The 14501-nt window shown below is 42.3% G+C and overlaps 1 protein-coding gene across 2 annotated transcripts in view; it reads left to right on the forward strand.

Annotated features, from left to right (window-relative positions):
- adcy1a (adenylate cyclase 1a) overlaps positions 1-12171 on the forward strand; it is a 53204-nt gene extending 41033 nt beyond the window's left edge. For both annotated transcript variants that reach the window (XM_056277147.1, XM_056277148.1), the window contains exons 16-20: positions 812-958; positions 1408-1506; positions 2072-2186; positions 9177-9301; positions 9399-12171. In XM_056277147.1, coding sequence (XP_056133122.1) covers positions 812-958; positions 1408-1506; positions 2072-2186; positions 9177-9301; positions 9399-9725 — 813 coding nt within the window. In that variant the 3' untranslated portion in view covers positions 9726-12171. The remainder of the gene's footprint in view (positions 1-811; positions 959-1407; positions 1507-2071; positions 2187-9176; positions 9302-9398) is intronic.
- Positions 12172-14501: the final 2330 nt, after the last annotated feature.

Raw genomic sequence — 14501 nt, forward strand, 5'->3', positions numbered from 1 at the left:
AGGGAAGTAATCCTGTAGGTTTAGGACAGTTTTGCTGTTTCCCTGACTGTTGGCTCAAGTCCCAGCTCTGTGTGTCTGCGCCTGGTGACTGATGGACATTGCCTCCAGTGATCCCTGTTCCTTCACCTGTACTCTCCCTTTCTTCAGGAAGTGATGCAATCAAACATCTGCAGTCTGCAAATCAGGAAATGTGTAGCCCCTCGTGAGGACAGGCTTGTTTTGTAAACACTAGAGGCAGGAAGTGTTTTTCCCGGCACATTTGGTGACCCCCTCAGAGCTAGAATACATAGAATGGCCTTTCTTTCTTTCCGCTGGGCTAAAGGTCACCAGCAAACATTGTATTCATATCACACTTCAGTGCTGCTTTGGTGCGTGGATTTCAAATTTATAATTTTTCTGCTCCAGTGTGAAGGCCCTTTCAGAGATCCTTTTTGCAATATAGTGGACAGTATGTGCACAAGCAATTCCGTAGTCTATCTATTTCTACCTCATTTCGGTGAAAGTCTTTGCCCAAACATCAACATTTTTAAGGATATAAAGCTGCAATCCTGAAGATTTACATGCAATCAAATTTTCTTTTTGATGCTTTCTGTTGATGGCCTGTTTAAGTCAATAGGTAATCCAGGAATATTCAAATCATGAACACTTTTGTGCAATTGCCCAGATGAGCTATATTATTTCAACATGGTGCTGTGGCATTTCTTCTAAATGTTACCAAGGTCTGGTGAACGGCTTTATAACAGACCGTTTCAATAAGCCAGGTCTTGTCAGGTTCGCCTTAGCTGCTCTAACTAACTTGTCTTCCATCTAGGACCTGTACTACCAGTCATATGCTCAGGTTGGAGTGCTTTTTGCCTCTATCGCAAACTTCAATGACTTCTACATTGAACTGGATGGGAACAACATGGGAGTGGAGTGTCTTAGGCTGCTAAATGAGATCATTGCTGACTTTGATGAGGTGAGTGAACACTACTGAATCGGGAGTAATTGATTTAAGTTACTTGTTATCCAGCTGCTCTACCTTATCATTACTTTTCTCAGTTTGTATATGTATTGACTAATGGAGTAGAGCACATCCTTCACAATGCCAGTGTCAAAGAGTGAAATGTGGCCTTGACTGAGGGTTGAGGACAAATTATTTTCGATCTGATGTGCGGCGCTCTTGTATATACTTGAAAAATTGAATCTCTGTAAGATAACTTAGGCACTGTCTAATATCGAATTCAGCAAAAGAAATCAATGAGTGTTTCCATTCACTAGCATATTCTGAATACTTTAGATATTTTACCTGATTTTACGAACATAAATAAAATATATAGCAGTAATGGTATTGCTTTTTTAAGTCACTAAGCAAATAACCTAAGCTAACCATTTAGATTTGTGTGTCTATTCATCTCCCCTCTCTAGCTGATGGATAAAGAGTGCTACAGGGACATAGAGAAAATTAAGACCATTGGCAGTACATACATGGCTGCAGTAGGGCTGGTTCCTACAGCTGGCTCCAAGGTACACATGCAATAGCTATATTTAATCTGTGTGTGTGTGTGTGTGTGTGTGTGTGTGTGTGTGTGTGTGTGTTTATGTGTTAGTGTTTTAGTCACTTTTACTTATGTTTTGAATGCACACAGCCTTTTCAGAGGCCTAGCATTCCCAGATAGGTCTTTTTCTGGGGGTTTATATTTAGAGAGCCATCATGTTTTACTCCGCAAATCCTTGGTGAGGGATTACCGGCCGCTGTGGCGTCAAGATATTTTGCATTCATAAAGTTTCTTTAAATCCTGCAAAGCTGACAAACAAAAGAGCCCTTTTTGAAACTTAGGCAAACTTAATGCAAACAGCCAGTCTGGGGGCTGAAGTGACTTCAGGAAACTGTTGGTATGCACTATTTTATAGTTTTCTTAAATAATAATACCCATACTCATGGGAAAAGGAATGAGACCTGATGGTGGAACAGAAAGAGAGGCCAACATCATCTCCTACCTTTTGAGTAAGAGTGCGTGTTTATCTTTCTGCGTGTGTGCATTCATATGTTTTGTGTGTTTCTTTTTATGTGTGGGCATGTAATTTCTAGGCTAAGAAGTCCATCACCTCACACTTATGCACAGTGTCAGATTTTGCCATTGAGATGTTTGATGTCCTGGATGCCATCAACTATCAGTCTTACAACGACTTTGTCTTGAGAGTAGGTGAGTGAACATACACACATGTACACACACACATACAGACAAGTGCGTGGGTGTCTGACCTATATGGCACAAGACACTAACCAGCTGTCCATCACTGCTCATTGCCGGTAAATTTGGTAAAGTTGTATAGTAGGAAACGCATCACAAAAACAGTGTTTCTGCAGGAAGGTCGTCACGGTGAGACCTGAGGTTCTGGGCTCCATTGTGTTGGGTATCCTGTGGGGAGCCTGTGACAGGGAGACTTGTTTAATCACAGCATAGCCTGGTGTACACGGTGCCATCCTGTCTACAAACTGTGGTTCTACATGTATGCTTGTGTGCTTGGCCAGATACATTCTGCAGAAACACAACTCATCTGGACTTTCTGAAGAATTGAGTTGGCATTGGCAAGTTTTAGAGTTGTGCACCATGTTGGGGTCCACTCTCTTTAAATATGGTAATCCCTGTGAGGAAACGGAATTGTTGTAGAATGGGATCAGTTCATCTAAGCTGCCTTAATAGCTGTCATGTCAACTGATAAGGGTGACAATTAATTATGATTGTAGGTTTCCAAAGAACGAAGCCTTAGCTTGATGCTCTAATGACTCCCCTCGTCCTTATCCACATCAGAAAAAAAAAAATCCACAGGACCACTCTGTAAAGTTTAACTGTTTACTTCAACACAACATATATTTGGTACAGAATGATTGTCAATTAGCAAAAAAAAAAAAAGTTAATAAGAACAGGAGCCCAAGAGGTCAATAAACTATGTAGATCCACTCTCTCCTTGCCTAACTCCACCCGCCCTCGTCCAGCTCTCCTCGCGATAGTATCAAAAGACAATTAAAGGTGCATGCAGTTACTAGGAAGCAACAATTATAGTCACCTATTCCCAAATATTACAAATTTAACATAAATAAGATCTTATACATTTTAAAGTATTCAAACACCTTTTAAGTGCAAGGAATCAAACAATTAACTTATTGCATTACAGTAAATATGAACTGTAAATCATTGCATGCTAATTAGTCAAATATTTATATCTTATATTCTATCAGTAAACTGCATTTAGGCTCTGACATTACCCCTAATTGTTATCAATGTCTTTGAAACAATTACTCAAAGAAAAACCAAAAAACTTAAATTAAAGGAGCCTACGTGCTAAGTTACTTTGTTAAAGTCCAACTATCTAAGGAAATCTTCTCCTCTTTCTTCACCACGTTCCAAATGAGGACTTGGCTTCAGAACAGCTCATCAATTATCATCAGATTCTTGAAGAAGACATAGCTTCATTACTGGGCGACAAAGTTAATTGGTCTTGGTCTAAACTTTCACTTGACGAACAAGGCCTTCCTTTCTTGTCAGGAAAAGTCTCCACAATTCTTCCAAGTGGCCATGAATTTCTGGGTGATGTCTCATCCACAATCGGCACCACGTCACCGACATGGAAGTTTCTTCCAGGCATGGACCATAGTTGAACTTCTTGGAGCTGCGGAAGGTATTATTTGCACCAGCGTTTCCAGAAGACATCTGCAAGTTACTGGACTTGCCTCCACCTGCGGTTAGCATACTGGTCAACCTTGTTGACTACTCCTGGTGGTAGCTCGGGCTTGACCTTGCGTAACACCAGATGGTTGGGTATTAAGGCCTCTAAATCACTGAGGTCTGAAGATGACTTTGTAATGGGCCTGCTGTTTATGACTTTGTCTGGCAGGTCTTCGTCCCAACTATATTTCTGCCGGCATAAATCTTGCAGGATTCTTTTGGTGGGCAGCACTACTGGAGCAAGAAACCGACCAGGGAAAGCAGGCCTCTCCTGGTGTGTGGTCTATCTTTGAGATTGAGCTTGAATTTGAACTGATCTGATTCGGCACACTACTGGATTCCCAGTGCTCTCTCCATCGGCAAGTTGTCTTCATTCAAGTCCACATCTTGAAACCCTTGTGCTCTTTCCTCTTTGGGAATTGAGTTGAGCAACTTCTGGCTGTTGCTCAACTATTTTGTTTGTTGAAATCCACCTTTCACCAACATGCTCCTCGAGTCAGTGCAAACGGCAATTGCTGTGTCTTCATCAGTAGTTCACTTAGTTGACTTAAATTCATCCCCAAAATCTGTTGCACATTTCTGAAGTGCAAAGGCTGCAACACTTGGCGATGATGTTGCCCCGAAGATGTGGACCAATATCTTGTGTTCAACAAGCTCCTGCTCGTAGTTCCCATCAGGCCACCAGAGAAACCTGAAGAGATCCGTGTCTTCATTGCTGACTCTGACCTGGTGGACCATGGCCTCCACATCGGCCATAGCCACCACGGTCTCTTGTCGGAACCTCATGAGGACCCTCACTAGCGAGCTTGTAAGGTCTGGTCCTTGCAGGAGCTGTTGGTTCAGTGATGTTCCTCGAAAGCTTGCTCCCCAGTCAAAGACAACACACAGTTTTTGCTTGACTGGATTTCTGACTCCATGGTGAGGCAGATACCATGTTCGCCACTCAGTTGGCTCATGTTCAGTACTGTCCATGAATGCAACATATTTTGTATAAAACTTGACATTTCTAGAGAATCTTTTCCGTAGGTTCAGCGCACGTTGCTCGGCGACTGATCTGTTATTTGGCATACAAAATTACTTGTTCCTCACCAGAAGGCAAACGCTGTAATGACCATCCTCAAGTTTTGAGGATTGGGACACCATGTTAATAAACTGGTGATCATCCTTGGACATTTTGATGTCCTCATTTTGTCCAGCATCCGGAAAGTCCTGCTGCAGTTGCCAGAGCTCTTCTAGCTTCGCTACTGAGATTCGATTGGCAGTGACTTCTGTCAATTTGCTTGTTTCCATTATATCGCTTCCACCTCTGAGTGGTCCATTTATCGTCCAGCCTAATATTGTTCTCACGGCATATGGTCCACCATCCATGCTGCTGACCACTTATAGAGCCTCCATTGCCTTGGGAACATTTGCTCCTATGAGTAATCCAACCTCTGCTTGGATAGTGGGATGTTTCACCTCCTTTAGGTGAGGCCAACTGTTAACATCCTCTTGGTGGGAAATATTATCTTTGGTTACAGTGATGGTTGTCTGTAAAAACACATCTGTAAGTTTGATAAACTGGTTTCCATCCAGCCTGCTGATTTCCAGTCCAGTCACAATGCAAGTGTTCACGACTGATTCATTTCCCATTGTTGACAACAAAATACTTGTTTTGCGTCCATTCACACTAAGTTGGTTTAACAGTGACTCTGTAGCGAAAGTAGCTGAGCCACCTGAGTCGAAAAATGCATATGTTGTCACTACCTTGCTTCCCTTTTGTGCCTTGACATGCACTGGAATGATTAAAAGAGCACAATCTTCCTTACCAGCCCCAGTGACACCAAAAGTTTCCGTCAATTGTACAAGGGCACTTGATACAGCTTGTTGTTCATAACTTTCTTTTGCTGTTTCTTCTCTCGAGTCTTTAGTGTTCATGTGCAGCAGTGTGGGATGCAGTGGAGAGCATTCTTGACATTGAACTTTCTCTTTGCAGCTGCTACTCATGTGACCGTGTTTCAAACATGCAAAACACAGACCTTTGCTTCTCATGAAGACAGTCTTTTCTTTGTGTGGCTTGCTCTTGAGTTTTCTGCAAACTGTGAGGCTGTGTTGCTCCCCTTTGCAATAAACACAAGGCTTGCTGTTTGCATCCACTGTTGGTATTTTTCGTGTTGTTTGTTTGTCATTTTCTGTCTTGACTTTGTTTTCGGTTCTGGGGGGGGGGGGCAACGGCTGTTGTGAATACTTTCTTTGGTTTGCGTGTCTCTGCATATTGTGATTTTGGTTTCTGTCACACTGGGTCTCTCATGCTTGTGGTGGTTTCTTTTATTGTTCCATTGAGCAGGTGTAATATATACCTAACTTGCTTGTTGACAAAGTCGACAAAGTCCTTGATCTTCACTCTTTTCTTTGTTTTTTTTCTTGTAAGTCACAGGCAGACTTTCTCCAAGTTTCTTTGAGTTTGTACGGCAACTTGTTAGCCAGTGCCTTTATGTTAGCTGTATTGTCCAAGTCTTCCATGTAGCTAATATCTGTTATTGTGTTGGAGCAGCCTGTGAGGAATAATGCGAATGACTGTAGCGCAGCGCCATCTTCTGGCTTGATTGTCTGCCAATCCAAAGCCTCCTTTATGTAGGCTTCTGCAACCCTTTAGTCATCGCCAAAAAACTCATAGCATTTGTTTTGCTTTAACATAACCTGCTGAGGGTTCCATGTGGATGCAGTTCTTAACCAATTCATGTGGTTGTCAACTTGTGTATTGCAGCAGAAATGGTAGGCGATCACGATTGTCATGAGTGCGGCCTTCAACTCCATGTTCAATAGATCTGATAAAGGATTTATATTCAACTGGGTCAAACTCGAATGTTGGAATTGTGAGATCAGGACGTAATGATGCTTTATGATTCTTCACAAGGTACTCATTGACATTGGCTTGCTGAGAGATGGCCTTGCATAGACTATCAAGCACGGGTCCATCATTGAATTACATGTTCGGCGCAGGCAAGGCTCTTGGATGCATTGCTGACTGAATGTTGTGTTTAACATTAGATGCAGGTGAGGCATACTCTGGTGGTGGTTGAAAGGTAGCATTCACCTTTGTTTCACCAACCTGTTAAGCAATGTCAACCGATGCTCATGTCCGCTTGTGTGCATTCATATTTTTACAAAATTTCAATTTTTGCATCTGACTCAGCAAGAGCAGTCTGTATTGCATGCATCCCTTTCCTAGTCTTTATTGCAGCTTCTAGTATTTTTTGCTCTGCCTCAAACTTCGCCTCTCGCAGTTTTTCTCGAGCCTCCCTGCATCTTTTTTGTGCATGCCAATCTGCTTCTTCATCTTCTGCGGCTAACTTCTCCCTTAAAGCTGCAGCCTTTGCCTTTAATGATGCGTGTTCCATCTCTGCCTTGAATCTGACTGAGGAAGATGATAACAACACACTTCCACATTGTGATCCAGGTCTACTTGGGCATTTAGGGGTTGATTTTGATGATGTGGACCTACAATCTGTGATCATTACTCGTCTATGACACTCTTCAGCCTGCTCAGAGTGTTTCATGACCTCTTCATCCATTCCTCGCATTTCCAAAAGAAATCATTTATTGATTTTGTTTAGGATTAAACCAATTCTTTTGATTATCCAAAAATTCGTCATCAGCTATAAATTGTCGCAAACCAGAATTTAGGTCGAACAATTCTTGATGCAAACAATTAAAATCAAGACGCAATTTATTTCTAACAATGTCGACATTTGCATCGTCTTCCATTAATTGCTGAACTTGCTTTACCATGCTAGTTAACTTGGATAGCTTGTGCCTGCATGCCTGGACCTGTCTAGACATGTGTTCCTCTACAGTTATTACAGTCATTTTTACTATCCGTTTTTCACTGTCTTGTTCATTCATGACAAGCGAAATTTTCCACACTTAATTAGTAAAAACGTCGAATTGCCGTTGAATGAGCTTCACACATAGCCGAACAACGACCCCCCCCTCCCTTTTTTCCCCCCTCCTTTTTTTTAATGTTTAAAACCGCGGCACACTCACTGGCTGCACTGTCGTCCTCGTAGGCTAGCTTTGATTAGCAATCCGTGGTAAAGCAAGGAAAGATACGACTTACAGTTTGTTGTCTTCTTTTCCTAAAACCACCGTGATGTCCGCGCAAAGTTTCCTTCTTCCGTGGTCCGTTTCGAGTCTGGCCCTTCCAAATGCCATTAATCCGTGCAGAGCTAGTTTTTTGACTAACAATGTAGGTTTCCAAAGAATGAAGCCTTAGCTTGATGCTCTGATGACTCCCCTCATCCTTATCCACATCAGAAACAAAAAAATATCCACAGGACCACTCTGTAAAGTTTAACTATTTACTTCAACACAAGATATATTTGGTACAGAACGAGTGTCGACTGGCAAAAAAAAAAAAAGTTAATAAGAACAGGAGTCCGAGAGGTCAAAAACTGTGTGGCTCCACTCTCTCCTTGCTTAGCGCCACCTGCCCTCATCCAACTCTCCTCGCGAGAGTATCAAAAGACAATTAAAGGTGCATGCAGTTACTAGGAAGCTACAATTATAGTCACCTATTCCCAAATACTACAAATGTAACATAGATGAGATCTTATACATTTTAAATTATTCTGACACCTTTTAAGTGCAAGGAACCAAACAATTAACTTATTGCATTACTGTAAATATGAACTGTAAAGCATTGCATGCTAATTAGTCAAATATTTATATTTTATTAATAAACTGCATTTAGGCTCCTACAATGATCAAATCAATTTGGAGGGCGTGCGGGTAGCATAGCGGACTATTCCGTTGACTACCAATAGTCAATAATACCAATTGCCGGTTCGAATCCCCATGTTACCTCCGGCTTGGTCGGGCGTCCCTACAGACACAATTGGCTTTGTCTGCAGGTGGGAAGCCGAATGTGGGTATATGTCCTGGTCGCTATATGAGTGCCTCCTCTGGTCGATCAGGGCACCTGTTCGGGGGGGGGGGGGCGGGGGATAGCGTGATCCTCCCATGCGCTACCATCCCCTGGCGAAACTCCTCACTGTCAGATGAAAAGAAGCGGCTGGCGACTGCAGCCCACCCCGGATTGGCAGAGGGGGTGGATCAGCGACCGCGATGGCTCGGAAGAGTGGGGTAATTGGACCGGTGAAATTGGGGAGAAAAGGGGGGGGGGAAATCCACAAAAAAACAAGCAAAAAATCAATTAAGAGCCTGGAGGTGGGCTGTAGTGGTAACAGTAATGTCAGTTTAGTCTTTGATTGGTTGCTGTAATGGTAGTGTTACAGAAGTTGAGTAATTTGTCACAGTAGCATAGCTGCATATATATAGTAGTGTTCTTGTTTTGCACTATATAGTGCTTAACTGCTTGGGAAAATGACTGGGAAACGTGTTAGTACTGCTCCATTTGTTTCCATGTTACTAACACAAACCATACAATTGAGTTTCTCTCTCTCTCTGATTTTGTTCATGTTAAAGGTATCAATGTAGGTCCAGTGGTGGCAGGAGTGATTGGAGCCAGAAGGCCTCAGTATGATATTTGGGGAAACACAGTGAACGTAGCCAGCCGAATGGACAGCACTGGAGTACAGGGCAAGATACAGGTACAGAACTACATTTTTCACACAGTAAGCATCCTTGTTCTACATCTGGCCATGACATGAAACACTCTTTTTTTCAACTTATACTTTCAACTTCCAGGTGACAGAGGATGTGTATCGCCTCATCACAGACCATTATGACTTTGTGTGCCGGGGCCAGGTCAGTGTCAAAGGCAAAGGTCAAATGCTCACTTACTTTTTGGAAGGGCGTAGCCAAAGCAGTAGGTCATCGCAGACCCAACCAGCCAGGAAAAGTGATCGCCGATCAAGCCCATTTGCCCTAACCAATGTATGTACTAGATTAAGCCCCGCCCCAACAGTGACTACTTATGCTACAATCAGGACCTCTAGTCCTGGTATGGCCAAGCCAACCACCTCCACCAGCACCACCAGATACCTGCCCTCTGTCCCCACAGCAATGGTGTGATTGACAAGCACACGGTCTCCATGGTGACTGTGGTGCACTCGACGGAGAGAAAATGAGAGGGGAGGAGGGGCTATAGAATGGGCTATAGAATGCAAGCAGAAGGGATGGCAAAGGGATAGAAATTGAAAATAGAGGAAGATGAAGGAAAATAAAAGAAGAAAGGGAGAAGAAGAGATCTTCATTAAAATTGAACCATCTGTGGAGTTTTGCTTCCCTCCGTACCATCACCTCTTTGATTTGTGAGACAGAGAAGAGATCACTGTGTGCGCTTTATGGAATGCTTGGGCTTTGGCCTGGCCTGTGTCTAAGACTAATCTTTTGAGTCTGAGGAGAACCTGTGTTCCTCCAGCATGTTTGGGCCCTGTTCGTTGTTTCAAACCACAGGGTATTATTACCTTCAGCAGGGTGTTTTAGCCACTTTGCTCTATAAAGGCCAAGGATGTCTCCAGATTTTCAGGGTAGACTTCCCCGCTGTGTCCACAAGTATAATGGAGTAAATCAATACTGAGAACCTTTACTACGCACAGTTGATAGTGTAGCACCCTAGCCTCTCACAACATATCTTGAATATACTTCAACTGGCCCCTCCCCTCAGTATGCAACCAAATCAGTGCTGTTGCCTTAGCGACCACTCCTCAGAATGAATTTACTGCAGTGTTATATTGCCTTTGAGGTCAGCTATCAATCCATTAGAGATCAATTAGCTATTGAACTGAAGAGATATATATTTTGAAATGTGATAAATCCAAATATATATAATTGTGAACGGTAGTTAGAGCTTAACTTGCCACAACAGGGCCTCCCATCATTTTTTGGGTTACTGATGCTATAATAATAGCATCCGTATAATACTGGCCCTTGCCAACTCATTATAAACCTTAGAATGGTACGAGTAAAAACTTTGATTCCCAGGGCATGGACACTATTTTGCCAAGTGTCTTTGAGTGCATGACGCCAGTGCTGCATTTCAGTTGTATTTGTTGTCCGTTTCCCTATGATGCTTGACTTCCAGACTCTTCCTCGATCCTTGTCAAAGTGTAGCAATAAAGCATATGTTTCCTCAGCCAAACTACCCCTGCATGCTGTAGCCAGCTCAATTATATTTTGACCTGATAGTTTATGTAGCCAAGAGAGTGTGGATACCTTGCCACATAAGTTTGTATCTCTGTGAAACTGAAGCATGTCCTAGGAAACTTTTTTTTTTTCGTGAGTTGTGTGAGTGGGATATCCCCCCTTTATTGCATCGTTAAAACGACAAAAGAAAAAAAAGAAACAAAGAAAAAAAACCCACCTTTTTTTGCCTGCTTGTTTTGTAAGAAAAAAAATTCTATTGTTGAAAATTTCTGTTGAACAATTTCTATTTTTTATGAAAACCTATGAAAGCTGCTTTGGTTGAGAGAGATGTTTGCTATTTATGAGGAACATCCGGGCCTTTGTTCTGACCTCATACTAATCCAAATTATTTATTTTATGGCATAGCATGCTGCTTACAGTTTACTATAGCCATTCCTATCCTCTAGTTTGGTCTGGCGTGCTCCGCCTGCAGGCCTGTGGCTCTCATATGCATGTTTTATTGAGCGATGAACACAGTCCAAGCAGCAAACACAATGACTCCATTTTAATCTTGTCCTCATGCATGCGCTGAAGGTAGCGGTCCTCTTGAATGTAAGGTGCTTTTCGACCTGTGTCTTCTCTATGAGCTTTGTGTGCCAGTGGGACTCTTTGAGGACATTTCAGGAAAGAAAGACATCAGGCCGGATTCCTCTGCGCTCCTGATGTAGTTGTGACAAAAGGTAGCTGGTTTTCAAATGTGCCAACCTATTTTCATAAACATATCAAAAGTTCAGTGTCGAGCTGTAGCACAGCTGAATGTGTAGCTACAGTTGTTGTGAATTTACTTTGTTGAATGCTTGTATTTTTACCGTTTAAGCTGTTCATTACAAGTTTTGTAATTCAGATGATGGCAAACGTTGATTTTGGAAAGATTTATTTGGACACAGCAGCTTGAATGAGATCATGGTAAGGGGACTCTTATCATATTTAAAACAGATTTGAACTCTATAATAGCTTGGGCTGAATCCATTTTTGAGTTTATAAGGGATAAAATTGAGGATTTTTATACACCTGATTTGAGCAGTTCATAATGTGAATGGAAAGCAGTTATGTAAAAATATTTTTTCTGTGAATTAGTTATTTTCATACTGTATGATACGGGTTTGAATTGTTATATGTAAGAATTACTAGCTATTATTGTACATTGTAGTCTTTTTTCAAAGATATATGATGAATGATTAGATATTTGTCAAGTTCTTTTGTTGAAGATGTATTTATTGAGATGTTTTATGTGAATGTAAAATTTTTTAAGACAAAATTTATACTAAGTGTTTGCACTGCTATAATATTGACGTATCATGATTAAGAAATAAAGCCAGTGGAGACGTGTCTGTTTGGGTAAGGCCCTCTTCCTGTGCTTATTGTCTGTATGTGTGTGTGTTTGTATTTTTAGTCAGACTGTAGAGTTGGAACCAAACAAGGTCAAGTTTGTGCGTATGGAGAGGTCATCAAACCCAGTCATAAAGTTACATAACAACGAAAAAACAGAGTAGCTAATGCAAGAAGTTTATAACAACATCGGGGTCAATGTCTCCCTGAGTCCAGCGGTGCTGGTCAGAGGGGGGCTGTGTGATGCTATGAAATGCATCAGCTGCCCCAATAAAATCACAGTGGTATTCTACATTCGCACAGAGCAGATACTGTGTGCAGTATGTACAGCAAACAGATTTCCTGGCTGTACATTTCAGCGCTGGCTGAAATGTACAGCCAGGATGGCAATGGGTTGTATCAGGCAGCAATTCGTTGAAATAAGGAATTGACCAACAATATTGTCCAGATTGTAAGAAAGGTGTCAGAGACCCAGTGGGCTCCTTGGGGCCTCTGCTCTCATTGTGTTAGCTCCCCAGCAAGACCACCGCCCCCCCCCAGCGGAATCTGCCCTGCAAGTGAGGGCTTGGAGGAAAATGGGAAAAGAAAACAAACGGGGGCTTTATCATGTGCATTTGTGTGTGAGCTAAGAGAGTAAAGGGATGTTTCAAGTCCTGCTGCAGGAAGAACCCACTTCCAAACATTCATCAGAGATGTGAATGGTTGCATTCTCTCACACATACACATACACACACACACAAGCACATACACACACACACTCTCTCTCTCTCTCGCCTCTGAGTGTGATAATATGAGAGTACAAATGCTTGTATTTGTTGATTTACGAAGTATGTGTCTGCACTGGATTGTAGCCACATGCAGTAGACCAACTTGAATGACAGGTTGTCATGGCAACACCACACCATTAGGCCTTGATGTTGACCCCCCCATCAAGATAAAGTTGTTCAATTAGTAAATGATGAACACAAGGTTTCCTTGAACCCTCCATCTCACACAAACACAGACACGGATACACACAAACATGCATGTGCACATGCATCATAAATTCCCCACCTCCTGATGCTACCATCATGCATTTGCACTTCGTAATCACTACGGAGTATGTTGGTACAGCGCTTTTGGTGATCACCGTGTATTTAAGATGGCGTGTGTGTTTACCACCTGCTGGGCCCTCTGAGCGAATACGATCAAACAAGCCCTACTCAGAATGTGGTGGTAAACAGTCAGAGGAAAGAGTGCCAAAGTAAACACTCACATACAAGGAGATAAGCAGGCGGAAACGGGGCTTTTCAGGCTTCATTTATTGCTGGAGTGTAGAAGAGCGGCCCTCTATCAACAGCCTGAGTCAGGCTGCAGAGGGTAGATCAGGGCAGTCATGCAGTGGGCCAGAACACGACATGGGGTTAATGATAGTTTTACTGCCTCCCACCCTCCCCTAAACCGCTTACCCAATGACCCTGTGTGTCATAACATCCCTTACTGTAAACGCCACAGGCATCTGGACACTGGAGCGTGGGAGGAAAAACACAGACCATTGCCCAAGAGTTTTTGTACTTGTACAAGACCCAGTGTGCATGTGCATGGGTATGTACACGTACATATATGTATGTGTACATATACATGTGCATGTTTATGTAATTTTATGTTTATGGACATACATGTTTATGTAAGTGTGTGTGTGTGTGTGTGTGTGTGTGTGTGTGTGTGTGTGTGTGTGTGTGTGTGTGTGTGTGCACGCGCGGTTTGAATTACGGGGTGTATTGAGTGGGGTATGACCTCACCCCCCTAATTAAGACCTGGAGTTCCCCAAAAGGGTAAAAACAACAGTTCGGGGGATCGAAACATTTATATATTCTACTTAACTGTAATCATAAACATTACAATATATTTCCCATATTCATGCCTCAAAAATTCTTGTAATACAATTTCAGACACCGCTAAAGTGGAGCATACCATTTCTTAACCTTGACTTTAATTGAACGTGTCGTCTGCCTGCCTCATCGCAGTGGCTCGCACCTATGATCGCGTACGTCGCGCAAGCAAATTGAGACACTAGGTTAATGTAAGTAGCTAGCTATCTAGCTATTTCAATACACTTTACTTTAAGTACTTACCTTCGGAGTTTCTGAATTAGATTGTTCCAGGTGTCTACAGATGAACACTACCATCAGCTAGTTTCTAACCTTTGCCTTAAGTTGCAGTTTGGCTAACTAACGTTAGCTAGCTAAAGCTAACTTTTGCCTTACCTAACGTTAGCTAACCAATGTTAGCTAGCTCATAGCGCGCCCTTTCATTTCCAATGTTGGTTAAATAGCTAGTTAGCTAGCTGAAGCT

This window comes from Lampris incognitus, chromosome 3 (genome assembly GCF_029633865.1).
Source record: "Lampris incognitus isolate fLamInc1 chromosome 3, fLamInc1.hap2, whole genome shotgun sequence".
Classification (NCBI taxonomy): domain Eukaryota; kingdom Metazoa; phylum Chordata; class Actinopteri; order Lampriformes; family Lampridae; genus Lampris; species Lampris incognitus.